This window comes from Crassostrea angulata, chromosome 6, assembly GCF_025612915.1.
Source record: "Crassostrea angulata isolate pt1a10 chromosome 6, ASM2561291v2, whole genome shotgun sequence".
Taxonomy (NCBI): domain Eukaryota; kingdom Metazoa; phylum Mollusca; class Bivalvia; order Ostreida; family Ostreidae; genus Magallana; species Magallana angulata.
In genome coordinates this window covers 31,968,136-31,994,692 of record NC_069116.1, presented here as the reverse complement: position 1 = coordinate 31,994,692, position 26,557 = coordinate 31,968,136, and the positions used below count along the sequence as shown (strand labels likewise).

General features: G+C 34.5%; 2 protein-coding genes across 2 annotated transcripts in view; one reads left to right on the top strand and one right to left on the bottom strand.

The window, feature by feature from the left end:
- Positions 1-25,623, top strand: part of LOC128190588 (uncharacterized) — a 30,100-nt gene extending 4,477 nt beyond the window's left edge. The window contains exons 2-3 of the mRNA XM_052862694.1: positions 11,854-12,347; positions 14,918-25,623. Of these exons, the coding sequence (XP_052718654.1) occupies positions 11,900-12,347; positions 14,918-22,479 (8,010 nt within the window). The 5' untranslated portion in view covers positions 11,854-11,899 and the 3' untranslated portion in view covers positions 22,480-25,623. The remainder of the gene's footprint in view (positions 1-11,853; positions 12,348-14,917) is intronic.
- The window catches only part of LOC128190590 (E3 ubiquitin-protein ligase AMFR-like), a 36,545-nt gene that overhangs the window by 1,459 nt on the left and 8,529 nt on the right, over positions 1-26,557 (bottom strand). The window contains exons 8-12 of the mRNA XM_052862697.1: positions 9,771-9,952; positions 8,706-8,815; positions 2,980-3,105; positions 2,541-2,758; positions 83-187 (exon numbers count right to left, since the gene is read on the bottom strand). Coding sequence (XP_052718657.1) covers positions 83-187; positions 2,541-2,758; positions 2,980-3,105; positions 8,706-8,815; positions 9,771-9,952 — 741 coding nt within the window. The remainder of the gene's footprint in view (positions 1-82; positions 188-2,540; positions 2,759-2,979; positions 3,106-8,705; positions 8,816-9,770; positions 9,953-26,557) is intronic.

The following is a 26,557-nucleotide window of genomic DNA, read 5'->3' as shown; positions in this document are numbered from 1 at the left end:
ATCAAATTCATGATACAGGGATCATGGTTGGGAAATGCACAAGTACAGAATTTATATTCATTTATTTTGACCAGTGACCTACTTTCTTGCATTCTGTAACATTTGTTCTTTCCTACTCTGTAACATGGATTCTCTCTCGGTTGTTGACTTTGAGAATCGGCTACCCGTTGTGAAGTGAGCTTCATCACTGAAGAATGGATGAATAATTTGTATTCTGCATTGTTTCATTATCAATCATCTGACAGCTATAATTACTACATGTATTGTGACATGGTAAAGAATGTGTTAATAATCATTAATGACAGCTTTTTATTGTTGTTAATCAATCAACAGCAATGTTTTGGCTGTAAATAGTGCACAGCTATACAGAGGTGAACATGTTGGAATTCTCTTTTAAAATTTAAAATTTGTAAAATGTATCAATTACTGAATGAACTGGGACTTGTTGAGAATGATTTTCAGGTGTATCGCCATGCACTAATTTTACATCAGTTTATTCTATGAGTGCAAAAGTAAATGGCTTTGAGGAGATGTTTAAACCAATTTCTGGTTTATTTGAGTACATGTACTTGAAAAATGGCCAAACATGATAAAATTGAATTATTTTTAGAGGTGGTTATTTAAGGCCCTGTCAGACCAAGCTGCGTCCACATGGCGTGTTCACGGCGTTGTAAAATTCTTGGAATCGCCGTAGGATCGCAAGGAAAATTCAGAAAAAATGTACAGTTTTATTTGAAAATTTTACAAGTGGAGATGTCACGGCATCCTGACGGCGACCGAGGCATTCTTACGGAGCTCCCACAGCGTGTAACTGCATTTCCACGAAGTTCTACTTGGCAATTAACTGCGCTCTCGCTGAGTCTGCGCCGAGCGCTCATGACGTGCTAGGAGTTTTAACCGCGCGCCCACGGTGTGCTCTGCGCGCTGACATAAGACGTTCTTTACTTTTTGGTATGTTAATATTGATTCGTACAATTGTATGGGAAACAAACAAGAATATAAAACTAGTAAATAAATAATTAAAAAATTGATTTGATTTTATGAAAAGGTACATTGTAATTAAAACATAGTTACTTCAAAATAATTTGTGAAGGACTAGGACAAACCTCTTAGTAGTCAGGTCTACAAAAAAGATCCATTATTAGTTGTTAGAAAACATAGAAAAGATGTGAAAACATTAGAACCAAATGGCATGAATTCCATCGATGTCCATTGAAATGTCTTGGAATATTTATTAGCAAATGCTACGTCATCTACATCCAGTTTGATAATTATTACATCGCTTGCAATTGTACAACAGCTATTTTTTGAGTTTTCAGGATGTTCATGACAACGCACTAGAAATGCCGTGGGAGCGCAGTATAAAGCAGTGGAAACATCACGAGAGCGCGATAATCACAGCAACAGCTCTTTGTGGTCGCTGTGTGAATGCAAAAACATCTTGTTCAAACGCTGTGGATGCGCAGTGAGAGCACGATAGAGACGCAGGGAGATCTCAAAGGATTTCGTAAGGTCTCTGTGCAAGCGCAATTGACTTATCACTGCATCTACACTGCGAATTAGCTGCGTTCCTTGAGCGTGTCGATTGAGCTCTCGTGTCGCTGTTGGAGATCTTACTGCGCTGTCACGGCGACCTCACTACGCTTACACAGTGTGTTTATCAGAACGCAGAGCCACTCACGTACTTTGTGCATGTTCAAAGTGCGCGCCGTTGCATGGCGTTCTTAAATGTTCAAGGCGATCCCACCCCGACGTACGAAGATGCCGTTGCGTTGTTACGGCGCTGTAGGAGACTCTACTGCGTTTACCTTGGCGTTTTACATTATTTAAGGACGCAGTGGGATCGCCGTGAGGATGCAGCTCCGGTGTGACAGGGGTTTTACTAAATACTAATCAGAATTATGATAAAGTGGATATACAATGGCTTCATATGGGTATAGCACAGATGTGGGAAAAGCTGTCACAGCTAGGCAATCAGTACTGTACAATTTATAAAGCAGCTTTTAAATAGCAAGGGGCAGTTTTAGATAAATGTTACGGAAGGTCAACCCTTTGCAGGGAATTAGCTTGGGAAGGTCAAAAATGCTGAAAAACAATATGTAGAAAATTTTACACATTCTGACTTGTAATTTATAAGGAGTGAATTGAAGGTATTTGTGCAGAATCAGAACTGAGGAAATTCTGTGGTTATACAGACTTCTGAAGACAAACATCCCCAACAGTGAAATGTATAAAAAAATTGTCCCCTGCCACATTTCAGTTAAACAATTCTTTCAGTTAAAGAATTTCAGAGCTAAATGCAATTTTTCAAAATGAAGTGAACTGTACAATGAAATGTACAAATGATATTATGAATAAGAATGAGACTGCTTAGCAGGGTGTGGACAGCTGCTAAGAAAGTGTTTTTTTTTTTACAAAACTGGTAAGGCTAAGAAACTGCTAAAGAACTGCCTTCCACTTTGACATGGGATATATATACTTTTCTGATTCAGTCTTTTGGTTTTGAGAGAAAGGTACATGTATTTACACAGTACATTTACCTTGGTTGTGGAACTGTTTCCATTAGGAATGGGACATTGTCGTCCATTATGCTGCTGACCCCTCCAGCCTCCTCACTGGTTCCGACTCTCTCCTCCCCCTCCCCTGATCGGGCCAGCTGTAGAGCCCTGGGGGAGGGCTGGGAGGGAGTGGATGGAGAGTCACTGTCATCACTTCCTTCCTCCGAGTCCGTCAAGGCAGCCATTGTGGTTAACCCAGGCTGTAATGTGGAGCAAACTTAATTTTGTGAATTGGGATCTGCTTTTTTCTTGAAAAAAAAATGGGAATATTTTTTTTAAAAGAACTAGCTCAAGTTTGCAGATATTACTTTGTTCATGCAATTACAAAGCATCATGGAAGTTTGAAAATGAACTAACAATGTTGTAACTTAGCCAGTGAAGGAAAAGTTGTTTGTGTATCCTTGACCTCAGTGATACTTACAGGTGGCACTTGAACTCTGCCCTCCAGTATGTTTTCTATAGTGAAGTCCACAGATCTGGTATTCCTCAGGTCCTCGAGGATGACATTTGTGGGAATGTGAGGGAAAACAGACTGGACTTGGCGAGCCTATGGATGAAATGAATATACTTTCATGGAATGGTTTTCATCTTCAATGACTCAAAGACATCTTTGGCATTCAATGTTTATCTAAAAGCGGTTATTAATGTTTCATGGCTCTAATAACTAAAGGGAAATTTTCTAAAAATGCATAGGCCACTACTGTAGATTCCTAATTTAACGTGAGGAATTAATTTCCCAGCAAAATTGCGATAAGCAATCCACGCGGATTTTAAAATCTTGCTTTTATTTTTCAGACAGATTTGAACTATAGAAAATTATAAAAAAAAATTGGTGATCACGATTTTATATTCTTGTGATTTGGCAGCGGAATCGCGGAATTAAGTACTCGCGTAAAATAAGGAATTTAGAGTATGTTGAGGGGATCTGAAAATATACCCTTATAAGGCTCATTGCCTTGAAATCTTTCTAGGCAACAAATCAAGAGTGGACATGCAGATATGATTTAATATGAAATTGTAACTAGTCTCTATTAGTCTTCTATCCAGCTCTGTCATGAGATGTCTGATCATGAAAATTTTTATTCTATTTAAATCTGGTTGAAAGCAGGGTAAGAATATACATGATGTGGCCCTGCCGTCATTCTTAGACTTATGAAATTATAATCAAGTCTGCTTGTGTATTACTATATTTATTGAGCTAGCAGGAATTTCATAATGATTGTTTAGTGGTATAAAGCACTCCCTCAAGTAAAAGATCATAAGTATGTACATGTTGTCTACAGAATTAGCAGTTAGTAATATATCCTCACTGACCACAGTTCTACGTGAATCATAATAAAAGTTCATTGTTAAGGTTCAAATAACAATTCTTGTTTCCGTTGATTGCTGTCCAGAGAACAGTCCTCAATTGAGTTTTAATTTCCCAGGTCATTTCAATGGTACTATAAATATGATCTTTGTCACTTAAATTATTCTTCCTGGTCAGTACAATTGACTTAATAGTATCACTGTTCTCTAGATTATCATATTAAGTGTTTCTTCCTTTGCATCAATATAATAAAGAATCAAATAAAAAATAATAAGCAAGAAGTTAATGGAATTAATATCAAACAAAATGAAATCATCAATATTATATCTATGCATAGCTATCTGGTTACAAAGACTTTTTTTTTTACTTAAAATAATTGGCCAATGGTCATGCATGTATCAGCTGACATTTTCATTGGCCAGATGTATAGTGTACATCAATTAACATGTGTCTTTGGGGCACATCTATCTACACCCTACCAACGGCTTTCTCTGTGTTTAAAAGCTATATCAGTAATCTATATGACTTATTGTTCTCTTCCTTGTCTCATTAAATGAGCGGTCCTGGTATCATGCACTGTCTGGGCTAATATCATTACGAGAGTGTATCTTTGCCTAACAGAGAAGGTTAGTGGTCTTTTTATAAAATTCCATTCTTTTCACTCAGAAATTAATTTTTTTCAAGTTTGAAAAAAGTACAAATTGAAATTCGAAATTGAAGAGTCAAGAGTCCCACATATTCTTCAATATCATTTGCTATAATTTCTATGAAAATCACACATCCCCCCCCCCCTCAAATGCTTCAGGTATATTTTGTCTTTTTTGATTAATCATGAAAGATTCATATAATTTAATATTCGAATAATACATCAATCAGTTTAGGCTGATTTCAAACTTCTCCAAAGGGTGTGGAGAATTTTTTAAAAAGAATTTAAAACTGACACTGCTAGTTTTTAGCTCACCAGGCTCAGTAAGCTTTGTCCATTGCCGTAAACTTTTTATATTTTCATCTTCTCCAGAAACAATTGGCCGATTTCAACCAAACTTTTCAAAAAGCATCATAAGGTGAAAGGTGAAAGTTTATTCAAATGAAAGGCCATGCCCTCTTCAAAGGGGAAATCATTTAGAATTATTGAAAATTTGTTGGTTTTTTTTCAAAAACATTATCTCAAAAACTATTAATTAAGCCAGAAAAGCTCAAATTTGTGTTAAAGCATCCTCAGGTATTGTAGATTTAAGTTTCTTCATATCATGGTCTCTGGGTGTAGGGTTGGGCCACAATGGTGGGATGAAGTTTTACATAAGAATATATAGAGAAAATCTTTAAAAAATTTTCTTCTAAAAAACCAATCAGCCAGAAAAGGTGGAACTTTTGTGGAAGCATCTTCATGTAGTGTAGATTCAAGTTTGTTCAATCATACTAGTATATCCCAGAGGGTAGGGTAGGGCCACAATTAATGTCGAATTTTTACATAGAGAAAATCTTTAAAAAAACTTCTTCTCAAAAACCATTTTACCTAAAAAGCTTAAACTTGTGTGGAAGCATCCTCAGATCATGTAGATTCAGCTGGTTTATTCAAATCATGATCGTGTTCATATGATGATCCCAGGGGGTAGGGTTGGGCCACAAAAGGGTCAAATGTTTACAAAGGAATAAAGGGAGAAAAATCCTTTAAATTTTTTTGCTTACACCTATACTGGCCAGAAAAGCTTAAACTTGTCAGGAACTATCCTCATTTCATGTAGATTTAAATTTGTTCAAATCATAGCCTCCTGGGGTAGGGTGAGCCACAGTGGAGGGGGTGGATTGAATTTTTACAGAGGAATTTATAGAGAAATATCTTTATGATCTTTAAAAGACATTTTGAATTAAAATGACTGTAATGCTGAATTGTTCAAAGTTATGATTATTGTTGCTCAAGTAAGCAATGTGGCCTCTGGGTCTCCTGTCTTTAATCAAGCATTGTTATTACAAAATTCTTTTTAAAATTGTACAATAGATAGTGTGTTCCTCCAGTAATAGTGTATGCAAGATTTGCAAGCCACTGTAGCTATAGCTTGGAATGAATGCTGACCTCCTCCATAGGATTATTTGTAGATATAGGCAGGGAGTACAGTACCGATCAGACCCAACCTAACACCAGAGTAAACCCCAAATAAACCCCGGGTTTACTTTCTGGGTTTACTTTGGGTTTACTTTTTGAAAATTTGGGTCCACTCTGGGTTTACTTTGGGTTTACTCGAGAATTGCTTTTGGAGTCAACTATACACACTGAAGTGTGAAGCAGACCTGTATTTTATCTTATCATCCTACTGCTTGTGATTCCTGCCCCTTATATATTCCGAATACACATGTAGCGTCTGCTTTCAGGGTATACTTCTGATCGGGGTTTACTCTCTGTGTCCACTCTGGGTTTACTTGGGGTTTACTCTGGGTCCACTCTAGTAAACCCAGAGTAAACCCAGAAAGTAAACCCAGGGTTTAGTTGGGGTTTACTTTCTGTTAGGTTGGGTCTGATAGGTACTGTAGGTCAGGTCAGTTTGACCAAGAAAACAGTGTAACTTCCCTTGCTCTAGGCTAGTCCTAATCTACTTATTAGTGGAACATGATTTATTGCATCAAGGGTTATTATCTAGAGCATACTTATTATATACTACCAACATTTCCCCTGAATATTCCCATTTTCCCATATTGACAAGAATAATATCTCTTATATAAGGTCCAACATTTTTTCCACTGTTTATTGTACTTATGTAAGCTACCCTCAAATGGGGATATATAGGTAAATTTGTAAGCATTAAAATTTTGTGAGCATTTTATTTTATGATAATAAAAATTTTTGAAATTTAATTTTGGCTCATGTGCTTCCCCCATCTCAGCACCTTCTCCTCTTCCCCACTTCCCTCGACAGCATGGCTTTGACCCCTGGCTAATTTTTCAACTTCTCAAGAAAGGGTAGTGTCCCCCAAAACCTTATAAACATTAATCCATGTGCACAGCATAATATTAATGGCCATTATTTCATCTAGCTTTAACATAGGTTTATGTGGTAATTTAACATCATCAAGGAGACATCTAAGCAATGCTCAACACTGACCTTGTAGTATATTACTGGGTAATTGATCAATTTTCAGTACATTTATTACAATTATGTATTAATTAATGTGAAAATTAATGGCCAAATCAATATAACTATAGTGTGTCACTGTGGTTGCTGTCAAATACACAACACCTCCCTATCCAACCCCCACCCCCCGTATTTCGTATTTAACATCTTCTTTCAAATAAAGTTATCAAGGTTGTGTTCTTACACTTTGTAATGTCCGTGTCCCTCTTACAATTGGTAGAATTGCACTCTATCATGAAAATTATTGTACATGACAATGTAACGATTAGTTTGTAAACTTAATTCTTTTTATTAAAAACTTGTCTCAAATCCTATGGGTTTTACATTGATACAAATAAATGTAGGTACTTGGTATATTACATATGTATCAATAATGCAGCGTGATCAGGGTTTCCTTCTATTTTACCAGCAACAAATTATATGTACATGTAAATATATAACTTTCCTGTAATGGCGACTAAGCAGATTATAATTACTAATCCAGTATCCTGAAATATGTGTAAAATAACTCTATCTTTCTATGGCTTCTAACTAAAAAGGCTAGAGGATATCTCCTGATAGGGTATGAGCTTGATATTATTATGTTCTGAATATTGTTATTGTGATATCAAAATAATGAAAGCTTTTAATTACTTATTATATTCACCAAACAAGTAATTTTAGAGTACAAATTGTTAATATTGAAGGAATGATTGACTGCTTGACCTAAAGCTGGTCTACCAAACTTCAGTTATAACATACATGTTCCCTTTAAATGAAAGTAATGAGAACTTTGTGTAGATGCATGCAGCAGAAGGATTTGACCATATGGAGATGAATTTTAAAAAGAGAAAAATTGCAAAAGATTATTTTAATTGGTATTCAACTGATATTCAAAAAGTCTAAGTGGAGAAATGTTAAAGTTTGAAATACCAGAGAATGCCTGAAAAGTTATTTTCTCTTCTTTGAAATATGTTTGTGCTCTCTCTCTCTCTCTCTCTCTCTCTCTCTCTCTCTCTCTCTCTCTCTCTCTCTCTCTCTCCACTGCACATAGCTTTATCAGGAATTAAGTATTCACGTAAAATAAGGAATCTACAGTATTTCAAATCAATAAAGTTGATTAAATTTTTTGGCTAATACAGTATCAAATTAAATAGTTTTCAATTTAAACCTCAAGTTATGTGCTCAATCACTTATTTACACCAGTACAATCTATTGCTTTTCAAAGATAGAAATATCTGAATTGAAAATAACATTCTGTATGATGATAGTAAAAAAAATCCTAAAGCTAATGCTAACAAATGGGAACCATTTGGTTTTGTCCCCAGATTGCTACTTGCTAAGATTTTTTCGCATTGATAGTAAATGCAACAAAATTCTGAAAGATTAGCATAAAAAAAAGCTCACATTGCCAAAATTTGTTTAAAATCTAATTTTACTTTCAAATTGTTTTAAACAAATGCCTAGGTTGTAATACAATCACACACTTCAACCTCAAGTCTTGGGCAAATCTTAATAAAGGACAAAATAAAGTGTTACCCTTTTAAGTAAATTGAAGTTTGTTGAATTTGTAAACATACTTTGAATGTCATTTTCATATTGAAATATAGCTTAACTGCTAAGATGACAGGGAGAACTACTGCAATGTTTATTGATATAATATACTTAACCCATCAGTTTACAGTGATATAAAATCAGACCAAGCAGCTTTAAATGTATTAAAGATATCTACCATGCTATCTAACTGCGAGGTTTGTATGGGCCTCTGTCTGCCTCCAGGTAAAAGTTGGGTGTGTGTCACCTCCACTGAGAAACTCGGGAACCAGCTTACGTATCGAGATCCTGAAATTTATCAAGGCAATGCAGAGATCTCTCAAAACATGTCTTGTGTTTCTTTTATAAATATCATTTTAACGTACGTAATACAATTTTAAAAACATTAATATTCTTTTGTACATCCTATACATTTTTTAAAAAAGAGCTGCAAATAAATACATGTAGCTCTACAGGAAGTTTTGAGCATAATGTCAAATTTATTTATTACATAGAGCTACAGATATTTCAACCTTTAAAAAGCTATATCAATGAAAAGTTTACATAATGTCTGAGTGTCAGACTTCTTATGCAAACCTCTCTCACACCCAACAGTGTAGGAACCCACACTTTACATTCTAGCTACTTGCTGTCCATTAATCTATTATGGCATTATATAATGGACAGGAGATAATCTTGCTAAGCAGTGCATTCTAAGAGACCCCCCTCCCTGCACCTGTCACTGTCTTATCAGGCAAGATATCCAGAGGTGGAGCAATTCATTGACCATAATGAGGATTACTATTTAATTCTAGAACATCAAGTAGACAAGTGATAGACAAAAAATTTCTCAACTGCAACAAAATATCTGAGAGAAAAGAAACTTTTCAAATGTATGGTATACTATTTTCATAGCTTGAGCCAAAAAATGCATTGTATGAAAACTATAAATTGCAAAAACCTAAGGGAAACTGTGGTAAGTTTTAACCAACTATACAACTCTCAAAATTAATCATTACCAACTGCATAATACTGTAAATTAACTATATAATTTGCGTTCAAATTTTTTTTTGGTGAGTTTCTTGCACAAATATTTCTTGCGATGATCAAGTCCTTAAGTGTCTCTGTGATTTTTTCCCCTCAATAATCTACATCTTGATCATGAATATTAGTCACTGAAAACAGTTTTGGTAAATTGTAAAATAAAGTCACCTGATAAAAATTTGGTTTACAGTATATAATAAGGGGAAAAAAAGGTACTTACCATCAAAATGGAAAAAGTGATTAGTGAACATGTTCTGGGGCTGCTGCTGGGGTGGTTGAGGGGGTGCAGCTCCCCGCTCGTCGGGGACATTGCTGTTGGGGTCCACCTGCTGTCCCTCACTCAGGGAGGTCCGGCAAGTCGGACAGGAAGTGTCCTGCTCCAGCCACGACGTCAAACAAGAACTGTCAAATAGAGAGGGGTGGAAAAACTTTTAGGATATTCTCCAATTAATATATAAGCTTATTGACTTTGAATTGATTTGATTGTATTACTCTATTCACAGTATTTCTTTTATTACGAATAGAGATATATGTAGAACTGTTGCAGAGGTTATCCAAAACCTGGGTGCTTCAAGCTTTGCGATATTAGACCAATAAATTGTAAAACATTCATTAATGTAAAAAAAAAAAGATTGATGAAATTGCGATAGTACCAGTAATAAACTTTAAATCATATCTTTTTATTGATATTGAACAGGTTTCATAAATATTAATATAATAGAGCCTTTCTCTACAAAAATTACATTAAATGAATGGATGTCTTTATACCTGAATATGGAAGGGTGTTATTTGACATTTATCAGTGACTAACGTAATGTTTGAAGTATTTAATCATACAAGGAACTTGCATGATAAGATTTGGAGAAAATAACTTTACCCATACAAATAAATAATGTTATTAGGTCAATTCTAATCTTGCCAATATTCCATTTACCTAGCAAATTGCTCTGTATGTGTAATAAATACGTTCCTGTCTCGACCTTATTATAGTATAATAATGTAAATATGCTGATGATATATGATTCAACTGTCAGTTTTGATCAAGACAATTTTTCATTAAATAACCAAGTTGGGACAAGTTTCAATTTGTTAGAATGCAACTTATTTTCAATTTATAGAAAAGATTTTTTTTTTTATGAAGATTGAAGAAAATACTATATCCAATCAAATATTATTCAGCTCTGTAATCCTTTGACAAATACCATCTTGAAAACTTTATTAATTCATTTAAAAAAAATGTATTTTTATAACCAAAATTAATGATATCTTTGTTATCCAAAAGCAAAATGAGCCAGCTTCGCTCAATCAGGCTGTTATATATATGTAAATATGTTTGTATATATTGTACCTTTTTAACCATTTACGTGATTCAAGAGTAAATGAATTCAAAATTGAATTGAAATTAAAAATGGGAGGAAAAGGTGGATTAGTTCTGGAGCATGGCAATTTTTTTAATTGTGTCAATGCAGTCATTCACAAGCAATTAATTTAATCTACTAAAACAACAGCATATTAGCACCATTTTGAACAAGAAGTGTTTTAACAGGGTAATAAGCGTAAGCTTGTCAATTAAGTAATTATCAATTTCTCAAGCTGTTTTAATTGAGTATTATTGTTAACATATCACTTCAGTGAGACAATCATGTCTCTAGGAGATAAGGTTAGAGCTTCCCAGATTACTGACACACCCCTGCCAACTATTAACACTGACCTATTGGGGTCAGAGGTCACATTTGCTATTTATAGTATTTCTGGCTGTGTGAACACAGGCTATTAATTAAGTTCTGACCTACCAGTTCTCAGTTGTTATGACTCATGCACTGGTCACTATATACTGCTGGAAATTGTAACAGTATCATCTATGTATTTGATGGATTATATTTTTTTCTAAACAGGTAATGAGGTTTAACAATGTTTGATCTGCTAAATTTTTTTAATCAGCATCTTGATCAATGCATTAGATTATAAAACTCTCTCTCTCTCTCTCGTTTCTCTCTCTCTCTCAATGTGTTGATATCATGTAAAACTTATTTAGATGATGAGCATTATTTATTATTAGAGACAAATAAAGGAGAAATATTTGAACGATTTGAAAACTAACTATAAGTAAAACTGTACAGCTAAGATTTTGTTACAATTTAAAGTACATGAATATTAATGTGCTGGACCTCTTTGAACCTAAAAGCTTTAATGTTTAAATTTTTAATAAATGTCTGAATTAATTTTTAAGATTTAATGAAGTAAACGGGAAAGAAATACACTTCTTATATATGATAAATATTTTCATAATGCTTATTTTTCAGAGCAACTGTTATAATCTTAACGTTGAGTTGAACCTGCTAGAAAAAGATGGAAGATTTTGAAAAAAACAACCAGATTCCAAAATATGAAGATGGACAAAACCCTGCAGACATCATAGGGGACACACTTGTGAACCTCTTAAATCTAGCTCAAATGTTACAGAATATGTCTCCTCAAAAAAACGTAACAGAGAAATCAAGTCAGCAGGAGCCCAATTCACTGTCGAATAACAACTATTCAGGAACACAGCAAATTGGAATTGGACAATCAAGCTACATTCCTCAAGAACAACATGTGTCTAGAGATGCTTTCTCTGTAGCTAGAACTGCAGAGAAAATGCCTCAAACACACGCCTCATCAAACAGAACCATGCAGGATGGTCCAGTAATAAACAACAGATATAATGCTGGCAGTGGTGCCTGCCAGATCTGTCGTAAACAAGATGTCCATCAACAAGGTGTTTGTGTCCATGTTTGCAACCAAGCAGACGATAGTGGTACGTCTACATTTCATCTCGAGGATTTAATTACTTTTATTTATGACCAGTATAAATATTGACAATGACCGTAGTACATGTACCAGTATGTGTCCTAGCAGTTTGGTCAAGGTGTATACATGCATGTTTACGCTGGTATCCATCTTTATGTGCCATTAATAGGCTAACAAAAACTTACCTGTTATGATTCAGTCATCATTATATAATATATAAGCAGACAGCTTATAACTGTCTTGGAACTATTTTCTCTTTACTATAGTAAACGTCAGTATACATCAATTAATTAGATTGAGTATACATGTACTTAACAATATGGGTCTAAAATGCTTTTCTAATGTGTTATGACTGCATAGTGGGAAAATCCACTTTTCATACTATCAACTAATTACCAAAGCCCCAAGGGAATTGAACAAGGACTGACTGTTATTGTAGTTATCAGTCTGTAGAAATGTGAAACTAAATAGAGAACATTAACAAATACAACAAAGAAAACATTTCCCAGTTACAACTTTACCAGCCATCCATTTAATGCACCATCCTGGTCAGATTTAAAAATGATTAAAGTTGGAGAAACAATTATGCTGGTACATGTGTGTGTGTGATTGGAGAAACTGAAAATGCATACCAATACATCATATAGCTCTAAAAAACAAGGACTATAAATAAATTATATTTCTTTCAATCACTGTAAAACCTGCAAGGAAGGCTGAATAAATTTAAGCTTTAAAACTTAGGCTTTTAAAAAAACTTTTCAAACAATTTAAGTCATTTTCATTCATTTACATACCAATAAATACAAACACAGTAAGTTTTCAAGTAACATGTGCACTTAACAAAACTTTTTATTGTTCACCCTTAAAATAAGAATAATTTGAAAATTGCGAGATTGAATAATGTGAAATTTTTAACATTGTGTAAGTGATAATTTCTCATCGACAGCACAGACAAAATATCACAGCTAGGTTGTACTCATTTTCAATTTGCTACTTATTTTGTCCTGACATTGTTTTAAATGTGTGAAATAATTTTTCTTTCTTTCCATCGGGGCTAGGTCAAATCCAATAAAGCCCAAAGGGCTTTATGATAGATTTGATCACGCCCCGACAGAAATTATCACTTCATAATAGTCAAAGAATAATTCCTTATTATTTATATTCATATTATTTCCAATTTTTTACACTTTAAAATAACATTTTAAAACCACTAGCACATGCTATGTATTACTACACTGCGCAGCCAATACCGTTTTCGGTTATGCTATAAGATATGCCCATTTTGTGTCACTCATCTGTTATGAAATTATTGGGCTAGCTATAGGCTTCAAAATTAATTCGTAATGTTATAACAGACAAAGATGTAATTATTAAGTGTGATGTCATTTCCATTGTCAATCTATAACAATCCAAAAACTGTGGGTGAAATTCAATCATACTGGACGTGTTCGTAATATTTAGCAAAGGTCAAGGTCTCATGTCGCAACAGAGGTACACATCAATACATCATTCTTATAACTACTTGAAAGTTAAGTGGCAATCAGTTATTAACCCCCATCATATAGTAAAAGCATTATACTGCCGGGTGAACACTAAGAACTTTCATTCAGTGAATACTAGACTACTGTAGCTGTACTATGATCTAGCTGATCAGTCATAATTATAATCTATGTACAATGTATTATCACATATATATAATCCATATTGTGCAATAGTTATACATATTACAGACTGGAAAATGCTAAAAGTAAAACTTAACTGGAAAGGGTAATATTGAAAATAGAGGTTTGCTTTTTCAAACCTTCATGCATGGGCGACATTAAAAATAGAATTATTTCTGGACAGCCTATTTTATGATTATAACTAACACTATTATGCAATGAAATATATTGAACTGTGGTTTAGATTTATTATTTTTTGTACACATATAGTTATGCAGTGACCTTGATATGTTTTATTTATTACTGTAAATACTGTGCTTACCTTGATCATCAATATATTTTATATATATTTCATTTTTTGGTATCTGTGGTGAGACTGGTATATTTGGTACCACCTCGTAAAAAATGAGCTGTGATAAATTGTACACAAAGGTCACATGTTTTTTTTAACCTTGAAAATAGTTTGATGCATACTACCTGCATCACCCATATTATGATAGAAAGTTTTGACAGCTGTGATGCCAATTTAGGAAACAAAAGCACAACTCTGGAATGAAATCACTCATGATTGCTTGTGGAGGAAATATGACCTTTACTAATCAGAATTGTCCATCCCTGTCTAAAACATATTTAAAAAATGCTTATTTTATCCTTCTGTTAAGAGATATATTACAGATTCCTTTTTAGTGCTATAGATTGCTTTTAAACTGTTTGCTAATGCTTTGATTCATAGAAAAGTTGTAAAGAAATTCCAGAGTTTTTGTCTTTTGCATCAGAGAGCCTGGCAAATACGTTTAAATATTGTCTGTTTTGAAACAATTCAGTAAATTACATTAAGGAAAAAAACCACGGGGTCCCAGTCTTTGACACACAATATGACTGAAAATGTAAAACATATGATTGCTTTTTCTTCCAGGTCATCAATCAAGAAGAGAGGATCACCATCAAAGACAGAAAGCACAACCAGGAACCAAACACTCCACAGTGCATCACTCAGAAGACCATCAAAGACGCAGACCTAGTGATTCCAAGGGACCTCAAAGTGATACTTGTGAAAGAACCCTCACCAAGGCATCTGATATGCCCGGTGTTAAACAGTACAAGAGTTCTTCTCAATGTAGAGACACCAAGTATGGTGCTAAACCATTCAAAGCACTGACTTCCAGAGATAAGCTTGAGAGCACTGTTAGACATTCTAAGGTTACTGATTCTAGAGCTCATAGGTGTAAGGCATCAGCCACTCAAAGTAGTTCTAGGTCTTCTAGTTCTAGTAGTCGATCACAACATGTGAATATTGATAAGAAGTTAAATGATAGGTCTGATAAGTTTGAACATCCCAGTACTTCAACACAAAATACATTTGTTAAGGCTGATAGACAGACAACAGGCATAGACACAAGTCAACTTCAAACATGTACAACAGACAGGAAACATTCACAACACAAGCATCCATCAAAAACAATTAGCAAGAAGGAGCAAAGTAACTCCTCGCTGAAAGAAAAACAGTCAAACAGTCAATCATTTACAAAATCACAGCACACAAAGTCAAAAGTAGGTGTTTCAAAGTCTAGTGCTACAAAGAACAAGGAAAGTTCTGAATCAAAAAACCCACCAAGTAGTAGTAGTGCTAATTTAGCAGAGGAAACAATGTCACTCAGTGGTGCTTCAAATAGGAATAAAGAATCAAAAAGGAGTACCAGATATCCACCTGGAATAGAGAAAACCTTACAAACAATCGCTGATAAGTTAACAATGAAAGAGGGAAAAGATGCTTCATCATCCAAAGAAAAAGAGCTGAAATCCAAAATGAAAGAAACAACCAGGACAAATGTATCCTTGACAAAATTGATTAGCGAGGCAAAACTGGATTCTGTATCCAAAACTCCCCAGAAAGAGAAAAAGTCTAGTAAAAGTCACACTTTACAAAAACACAATCAGAAGAAAGACATGCAAAAAGTACCAAGAGAAGCAAAAATATCGAAAGATATAAGGAAAGGTACAGCAGATGATAAAAAACACAAAAGAGTGCAAAAAACTGAATCCAATTCCAAAGATGTTTTAAGTGAACCATTAAAACCATTTACTTTTGGGAATTCAAGCATTTCTGAAAGAAGATTTTCACTTGAAGACATTGTATATCAAAATGAACAGCAGGAGAAAATGGATGACAAAATGAATGACAATCAGAGTTGTAACCAATCTAATGATCAAGTCCAAACATCCCCAGTCATGAAACCTGGATTAGATGAGGATTTACCTATTCTTGTCAGAAGCAGAAGGCGCTCAGAAAAACAACAGCATCCAAGTTTTACACAAGGAAACATGCAAATAAGCCCTCAAGAAAAATCACCAAAGAAAGGAAATGCAAATACCAATTTAACTGCTGCAGAAAATTCAAATCAAGATTGCTGTGCTGATTCCATCTCTACTGCTGACAAACAAGTGTTTGAAAATACATGTTATACAAACAGATCAATGGAAGATGAAGCTTTTGTTGATACAGTCCATGATGCCAAAGATACAGACATTAGGGAAAAAAATGAAGGCACTCTAAAGAAAGAAAATTCAACTGACCGTAGTCCAACAACTGTTAAATGTAAATTTCTTAACTTTCTCCCTTTACCACAAAATGTGAAAGAGAACAATACATCTGAATCCACACCTACATGTTCTAATGTCTTAGAAACAGTTGAAAGCAGAGACACCTTATCATGTGACAAAGACTCAGAAATGAAATCCATGGACAGTATAAAACCAGCAAGCAGACAATCTGATAATCCAAGAAAAGATGTGGAAAAGCATGAATCAGCTAACAAAACTGGAGAAATTTCAGCAAAAGATTCAGATGAAATAATAACACAGACATTGCAAAATTTAAAATGTGAAGCAGAATGGGAGTTGAATGACATTGAACCATGGGGATCCACAACAAAGAAATCAAATAACTATGGTAGTGATAAAGTAAACAACACAGAGGACAGTAGCAGAAATTTGTGGGATGATTTACAACTTGGGGAGAAAGCAGTTTCTTCTGCAAAGGAACAAGTGAAGAGTCCTGTAACAGAAGCACCACAAACCAAAAAGAAGTCTAGTGAAGCATCAGCACAGAAGATGGACAAAGGACATGTTAGTTCAACTGGAGCAAGAAAAACATGGCAAGAATTACTAAAACCAATGCAAGAGCCTCTTCATTTAGAAATTCCATTGATCCTCACAACAATTAAAACTGAACCTGTTTCCCCTCCTAATTCTTCTACTGATTTAAATCAATGCCCTCAGGACGTTAAGGAACCAAACCCTCAACAAAGTGAGTTCGCCACTCAAGAAGTTCTGCAAACGCAGATAAAACAAGAGCAAATATATGATAAAATCAATGATGTTCCAGTTGAAAAATCAGTTGCATCGCCTTTCCAACAAAAGCAACTTGATATTACTCCATACATAAAACAGGAACCAATGAATGATCAAGTTATGAGAAATGATTCCAAAAACACAGATGCTATCAAACCAAGTACTTTGGAAAAGCAGTTGACAAACAAAGACAGTGTTGACACTGTTGAAGTCTCTAACCAATATTCAACCATTGAAACCGGGAATGACACACATGCAACCGAAGTTGAAAAGTCAAAAACAGTTGGAAATATCAGCAAGCTGCCAGAAATTCATAAAAATGTGTATCAACAAGCTGGAGCAGAATTGACATGTGATAAAGCTATGAACAAAGAAACCATAAGAAGTAAACCAGCAATATCTCCTATACGGTACATATCAAAAACACAGGAGCATGAGTCAACAGTGTTACAAACAACTGTAGAATCAAACACCTCTGCAAATAGCACCAGCAACGCAGGAGCAGAGGGCATTCCAGTGGACAATCGAGCACAGAAAAAGAATAACACAGATCAGCAAATGGAAAGCAATTCGTCAATGGACTCTCAGTGTGAAAAAGTTAAACCGATGATAAAAAAACCTGCATCTAACAAACGAACTGTTATCCTAACAGACTCTTTTCTCCCCAAGTTTCCTCAGAAACCTTCTGGACCTCAACCTCTTAAAAAAGGACAGATAGACTCAGCTAAAAAACCCATGAATAACAATGGAACCAGGGAAAAGGTACCAACACATACTGATTCAAATGAAAAATCAGAGAATGACAAGAAATTTCCTGAAGTTAAAAGTGATGTCAGAAAATTAACACCAAAGAGTTCGATCAAACCCATTAGAAGAGAGAGCAAAGAGGTTAGTAGTGTTGTCAATGTTGTGAAAGAGAAAACAAGGACAAATTCCTTCAGACAGACGAGAGAGCAATCTGTTGCACGCCAAATTGTTAAAAAGAGTATCGGTGTCCGTGCAACACCAGCTAGGTCAATCAAATCAACATCCAAGCTTACAGTGTCAAGAAAGTCTAACAAAGAAAACTTGGCTGATGATAGAAAGAATTCTTCTAGAAAAGATAGCAAACAAACAGAGCCGTATTCAAAGAGAAGAATGGAACAGGATCCAAACTCAAGAAAATATGAACCTGATACACATGTAGGAAGTAAATATATTCAGAGAGGGAATGAGAGATCCACTGATCCAAAATATGATTACCAGAGGGAGAAAAATTCCATGAATTATTTCAACAAATATAGAGAAAGTTCCCCTGGTTATGGATATGAAAGAAATAACAGCTCATATGACCAAAACAGATCAAGAGATTCAAGAAATCCTTCCAGAGATTATTCATTTAACAATGATTCTTGGATGTCTCCAACACAGTCCTCTTCTTCGTGGGATAGAGATAGTTGGAATTCCTATGGTCATTCCTATTGGACGGGATATTCTTACCGGAGTAGATCCCCATCACCAAGGAGATCACCAAGAAACCGATCATTAACTCCACCAAACAGATATGCAAGACGGTCAAGATCTCCATTATCCAGATCAAGGTCACCGCCTTTTATATCTTCAAATCAAAGATCTAGATCACCAACTTACAGATCACAGCATCAAAGGTCAGAATCACCTAGATACAGATCTTTATACAAAAGATCAGAATCACCATGCAACAGACCTAGGTCTTCAAATACAAGATCATCTCTGTACAGACATAGATCACCATACAGAAGAACAAACTCACCTGTTCATAAGTCTAGATCTCCCTGTAATAAATCTAGTTCTCCATACTGCAGGTCAAGGTCATCATCACAACAATCGGGTTCATCATACTTGAGGCAAAATTCACCAAAATGCAGATCTCAATCCCCAAAAGATATGTCAGATCAAACCAAACCCACTGACTTTATAGACCAGTCTGCAAAATCAACTTGGTGGAAGAACTATACAGCAAAAACTGTTGAAGAAAATTTTAGAGAAATTTCAAAGTCTGGCAGCAAAAAGCCACAAACTTTGTCACATGACATGAAGAGCAAAGGAAATGAACAAACTTCCATGAAAAAATCTCAAGAAACTAATTCTGTGAAAGGAAAAGAAAAGGTCAATAAAGAAAACACTAATGTACAGACAGGAGCCAACAGCCCAGTGATCTGTGTATCTAACCTGATACAGATTCCTACAACTTCTTTCAATGAAAATAATGATAGTATTAACACTTTAGCTAAACCAGATTTTCAAGTAAATGAAGCTGTGGGCAAATTAAGAAAAAAAGAAAATAAAAAGTCTGAGGAAGTGAAGTCTACTGAGAGACAAACTGTGATGAATGAAGAAAATAAACAGAAAGACAGAAATAAGGATAGATGTGTTAATGAAACCAGTCTTGATACAGTTGATACAGTTGAAAAGGAAATGATTGTGAACAGTTGTCTCAAGGAAGAGAAAATCCAAATCGTGGCAGCAAAGGAAACAAGAGCAAACAGATCCAGAAATTCACCAGCAAACCTTTCTCAAAATGAAAGTGGAAAACAGGACAAGAAAAATTTGACAACTTCTCAATATGCAGAAGAAGAAAAAGCAATGTTATCATCTAAGAAACAAGCAGAAATGGATGGAAATGTAGATATAAATATCAAAGAATCAGGGAAAAGTGATAAAGAATGTGAGAAAACAAGAGGGAATAGATACAGAAGTTCATCAGCAAACCTCTCTCAAAATGAAAGTGGAAAACAAGTCAAGAAACATTTGACAACTTTTCAATGTGCAGAGAAAGAAAAGGCAATTTCATCATCAAAGAAACAAGAAGAAATGGATGAAAATGATATTAAAGAATCAGGGAAAAGTTATCAAAAGTGTGAAAAGCATCAAGAAATTCCTTTACAAAAAACAGAAGACAATACTTCTCCAAAGCCACTGGAGGAATGCCATCACCCTGCAATCATCAGTAGTTATGTTGATATAAACTTAAAAAATATGACTCACATCTATACAAGTGATGGTGAACAAGTCTGCAATTCATTTAATATGTCAAAATTCACAAATATTGGTTGTCCTGGGACTTGTGGTCATCTTCATCTATCTTTGCCTTTGTATGATCCCCTTACAAAAACCAATATGAGTGTTCCTCAGACTGATAAGATCGAAGTACTGAGAGACAAGAAAGGATATGCTTTCTTTTTTAATCTGGCACAGAAAATGATATGCAACAATTTTAACTCAGAAGACGGTTGCAAAAACAACAACTGCATGATGACCCATACATCTTTCTATGACACGTTTAATTCCTACTTTGAAAGGAAACTGAAATACAAAACTGCTTCAGTTAAAAACAAGCAACATTCCATAAATATGGATGAGACAAATTTTTCTAAGGAACCCAAAGAACAGACGGATGAAGAAATAAAAAGCAAAGTTACTATGCCTGATAATAAGTCAGACAAAATACCTGTAGATGTTTGTTCAAACTCCCTTACAAATCTAGAAAAGGGTCCAGGTGATACTGACCAAACCAAAGTAACAGGAACCAAAGAATTTCCAATTATAATATCACCTATGAAGCCTGAAACTTCAAAGGATGAGAACTCAAATAGTGGAAACACGGAAGAACAGAAGTCGTCAAAACATAAGACACAGAAAAAAGACTCAAAATCAGAAGGGGGTGACAGTACATGTAAACCAAAAACAACACTTCATACGTCTGTAGAAACTCAAAAAGATCTCGTCAAAGTTGTGGAAATAAAGCCTCTGCAACGTACACTATGCCGATTTTTTAATACTGCTAGGGGTTGCAGGAGGATGAACTGCCCATTTAGACATATTCCACCACTTGTTAGAAAAAGGTCAATGAAATCACTTCCACAAGGACAACAGATGACATCACCAAGAACAAGGGAAATTACAATGCCAGATGATAAGTCAGAAAAAGAACATCTAAATGTTGGTACAAACTCCCTTAGACTTAAAGAGGAGGGTTCAGTTGACACTGGCCAAACCAAAGAAACTGGAACCAAGGAATTTCAAATGAAAGTTTTTCCTATGAAGCCTGAAACTTCCAAGGATGAGAACTCAAAAAATAGTGGAAACAAGGAAGATAAGAAGTCGTCAAAATACAAAACACAGGAAAAAGATTCGAAATCAGAAGGGGATGAAAGTACTTGTAAACCAAAAACAACACTTCCTACGTCTGTTGAAACTGATAATGATCTTGTCCCAGTTGTGAACATAAAGCCTCATCGTAAGCCATGCAGATTTTTTGATACTCCTAGAGGTTGCACCAGGTGGAACTGCCCATTTGCACATATTCAACCTCTTGATAGAAAAAGGTCGATGAAATCATTTCCACAAAGACAATTGATGACAAAGGCATCACCAAAGACATTAAAGAGGAAATTGGAAGAAAGAAAAAAGAATACTGCCACTGCAGAACAGCTGGCGGCATGTATAGAGGAAAACTGCAACATAAAGACACCAGAAAAAAGCGACTTGGGCAAAAGGAAGAAAGTTCAGAAATTTGGCAATATCAATATCTCAGATAAAACAAGTGCTTTTGGGTCAAAGAAACAATCTGAAATTCAGAAAAAGGATGACAAATCTGAGTCAAATTCTACAGCAGAAACCAAAGATGAAAACAAATCTGCACTTGTTGAATCGAATGAAACATCAAAATCACCTGAAAACATTGATTCAGCAGATAGGGACTCTACAAGTGAACATAAATCAATCAACTCTGTGCCAGTCTTGCCAACATCTTGCACAAAAGACACTGAAAAGTCAAACATTTCATCTTCCAAAGTCATAGAAAACCCAGATCTTCCCGCTAGCAAAAAAAGGAAACTGCAATCCTCCTCTGTGTATACAAGACCCAAGAGATCAAGAGGTTACAGAACACCGACCTGGAGAAATGACCGTCCCACAAGACATTATGATGAATCTGATTTCTATCCCAATAGATACAATTCAAACAGATTATACTGGAGATCAGACTACACTGAGAATGTAGGGTTGTCACACTTATATCCTGGTTTCGATGACCCCTGGGATTATCCTTACCCACATTATGAAAGGCATTATTTATATGACTATTCTGAGGATGTTCAGTTTTGAATTTCCTAGCTATATTAGCTTATAAATAACAAATTTATGCCCATTTTGTTCACATATAATAAATAATTAAAAGTGTACTTTAAATTCTATTAGTAACTTTTGTTAATATAAAGACCAAGTAAAGTCTCAAGAATGTTCAGTTGATCATTTTCCACAAAGGATTCAATCAAAAGTCTTGATACAGTGACAAAAATCATAGTTCCCATGTTTGTGTACTATAGTTGTATTAATGAATATAGAGAACAATCACTTGAAGTATTAGGGAGGCTGGATGGTCAACAATTTCACCATAAGATATACCAAAATATTTTAAGATATATTTATTATTTAGTAAAGAAAAAGAAAAACTCCCAATACTTTATATCTCTAAAATTTTAATACTGTGGAATCGTTAAAATTCATTCGGCCAATTTCATAGATTAATTGCTGAAATTTTATAGTTTCGTGAGGACATAATTTCATATATTTTCTTACACCTACAAAAGGAATATGACTTTAAAACCCTAATTTATTAATTAGTGGAGAATGTGAATTTAAGCTTGAATCCTCATTTTTGGATGTCGTCGGTCCTATAATACGTACACCATGGTCGAGCAGAAAAATAAAATACTGTGCGTTAGTGCGGTAAGTATGATAATTTGTCTGCACAGTCTTGGTGTGTTATAGAACCAACAACATCTAAAAATAAGCATTCAATTCTTAAATTTATATTTGTTTTGTTGTTTATTTGGATGAAGTATTTACATGTATGTATTAATTGTTACTTTAAAGCCATTATAAACGCTCTTAGTCAGGGAATTGAAACATACATGGAGCAGCCATATTAACAAGTTTTTTAGTTTGCTTCCACAACTAAAAATATAGTGCAAGAAACTTTGTAGAGAAAAATCTTTTTTTATCAAAAAGTAGATATGATTTAATGATTAATTTTCTTAAGTACATATCAAATTTGCTATGTAATTTTGAACATTTCATTTAATCTTGCAATAATGAATATACTCAAAATGCATGATGACATTTATATTTGTGCTCGGTGTGCATAAATAAACTAAGTCTTCACAGGAAATTGAACGTTGCAGATTTTCAATGCAAATATAAGGGGAAATATATACACTAAATGTAAATATTCATTGTTGAGAGGTAGCCACGAAGTCCACAAAAATTGAGCCACCACAAAATCTAATGATTCAACAGTATTTCCAATATATTCATACAAAGCTCTCCTTTTCGTGGTGATTTTTATGGTCTAAAAATGACCATCCAGCTCTCTTAAATTCAAAGTTCTGTGGTGAATTACACTTGTATTTGGTTTAATCATCAAGATTAAAAAATATATTAGAAAATTTTATTTTTGAAATTTTTTATTATGATAGTTTCATATCATTTTACAAAATGTCTATACTTATATATAAGGAATTTTTTTTTTAACACAAATCAAACATGGTTCTATGTGAAATCAAGACAGGCTTCAGGTCAATGAACGTGTGCAAACAGTGCAATCTCATCCTAAGTTGATCCTCGCAGAAAAAAACTTGATATTCCAAATTAGATGGTAACAAATGTCATGAGCAATCAGGATTAGATTTAAAATTCTTGCAGAAGAATCCTTGTAAAACAAGGTCATGTAACAACATGCTTTGAGCACCAAGCCAAAACCTAACTTGAAGTCATTCTCTGGATCTAGTGATGTCTTTTAATGAAGAAGATTCTCAAATTGATGTGAAATGACAAACAATTGTGCAATATTACTCGGACCAATAATTGGAACCACTAGTCAATCAGTTGACTGTAATCAGATAGCTACACTGTGACCTTGATAAATCGTGATGTTTTAAATCAATTCAGAATTTTAATGCATAGCAAAAGTCTCTATGCTATCATATATGCAGGTGTATTTAATACCACCTTATCAAGTGACTCCTGCTGTTGTAAATTACTTACAAACCTGCATGTTTCATGCGACCTTATGTATGTTTATTAGTATCAAACCCGCATCACTAAATTAGATTCTCCTTCACCACCAAGTCATGTATGTATCATGTGAGATATGCAAGCCTACTCCCAGGTCAGTTGTGCATTTATTCCTAGATTAATTTTCTGATTATGATGGACACTTTTGACAGCTCTGTTGCTGATTTAGGAAACTTAGTGCATTTCTGAAATGTGAACACCTGTGATCACTTATGGGGAGAAATATTGTTAAAGTCAATCAGAATTACCGTCTCACCAGCATTATGTATAAACTCACCTATTTTTTACATACATTAGATTGATAAAGTACAGTATTAAAGTTACAGATCAAGAGACAAGAGATATTCGTGAGTTGTAAGAAAACTCTAGCATAGCTCAGATAAGCAACCATGCTGGTATCTGGCCCAGGGGTCACATAACTCAGACAGGCTTACTTTTGATCCAAGTCTCATTTTTACAAAAGGACTATATAGTGGAAAAGTGAGAGATCAAAAGTGAGCTCGTCTAAGCTTTATGGTACCAGGGCCAGTTTTTGCATGAGTAAAAGTATAATCGGTTCCATAGTTGTCGTAAGCTTGTAGGTATATGCTGAAAACTTATTAAAGGTTATTATACAGTACATTAGATTCAAAATGTTGCTGATGCTGTTTAGATGGTATAAATTTTCTAAGATGCTGATGGTTTGGAGCAAAAAACAAATCTAATATTTAAAGGTCAAACATTGAAACTCTTTATCAGAAATGAAGCCTCATAAAACATCATATACAAGTGTACATTGTACTTATAATTGGAGATCATCAATTTATTGAGCCATTAAAAATGAAAAATGTTTTAAAATATGTAATTTTATTACAAAAGAAACATACTCTCAGCAAATACCTGTATTGTCATTGTCTAACCTAGAGTGAGGCAGATAAGGAAAACTAGAATTTTTGCATACATTTATTCTAACATTTCAAATACATGTAATGCAAATGTTGACTCCCTTATTTGTTATATGCCAGCAGTTTCTGATTTTCACTAGTTTTACCATGCACCATGCATACTGGATTTATCTTAATTAAGGAGGCTAACTTTTTATCAATGAACAAAATTTTATAACATAACAAAAATATCTGATCTTACAACACTCCTTCAGTAAGTTTTATATTGTAGACAAAAATAAACAAAATGAATAATTTTTTAGAGTTATTTTTACTTGTCTGCTACATGCATTAATTTTGAATATCACATGAATGAATTCAAATAAGATTAGAGATGTTTGTGAAACACTTACTGTAAAACGAGAAAATATGGCGCACTACAAATTTTAGCGCCTTTGGCGCAACTGCCTATGAGCGCTAAAATTAATAGTGCGCCAACAATTTTCCATATGTATTAAATTTCTTCAAGTTGCAAAACAATAACGTCAGTCCATTTTAAGGCTATATAGAAGTGTTCATATCAGATGCTCTCGGTTCTGTTTGTTTAAACAATTACACAGGTAAACGGTATAGGTTATCGGGTATAAGTGCCTAAACATGGATTAATTAATTCAGTTTTAATTTCTTTTTAATATCTCTCATTAGCACCTTGAAAATTGGGCTTCTCCCACTGCCACTTCCATTTAGCGCCTCGAGGTGAAAATGTGATTAAGCGCGGCGATCGTTAACGCTGACAATACATAATTGATCATAATTTCTTTGACCTCTGATTAGTGGATATAAAGATAACAAGACGATACCTATTTTTTGTGGGTTTTTTTAAATGTAAAAGTACCGTGAAAAAGATTTTCATGGTGATCGAAACTCATGGTAAATGTAGCATTCGATTTCACTTTTAGTTTCGGGACTCTTCTAGTGTTATCCAAGTCGACACGTTAAATTCAAAGTCCGATAACTCAAATTTGTTTACCAACGAAAATTACACATCATCGCCAATAAATGAGGTTTTCATATCTATCTACTGACGATTTACACAAAAGTAAGTGTATTGTTCTCAACGACAGTTTACCGTGCATGCGAGATAGAAATCAAAGTCGTTGTGTTCACGTGCTAGAGTGAACACAGAACTAAATTTTGGGCGTGATCGTTTATCAAACAACAACATTTTTTGTATTCTTATTTAA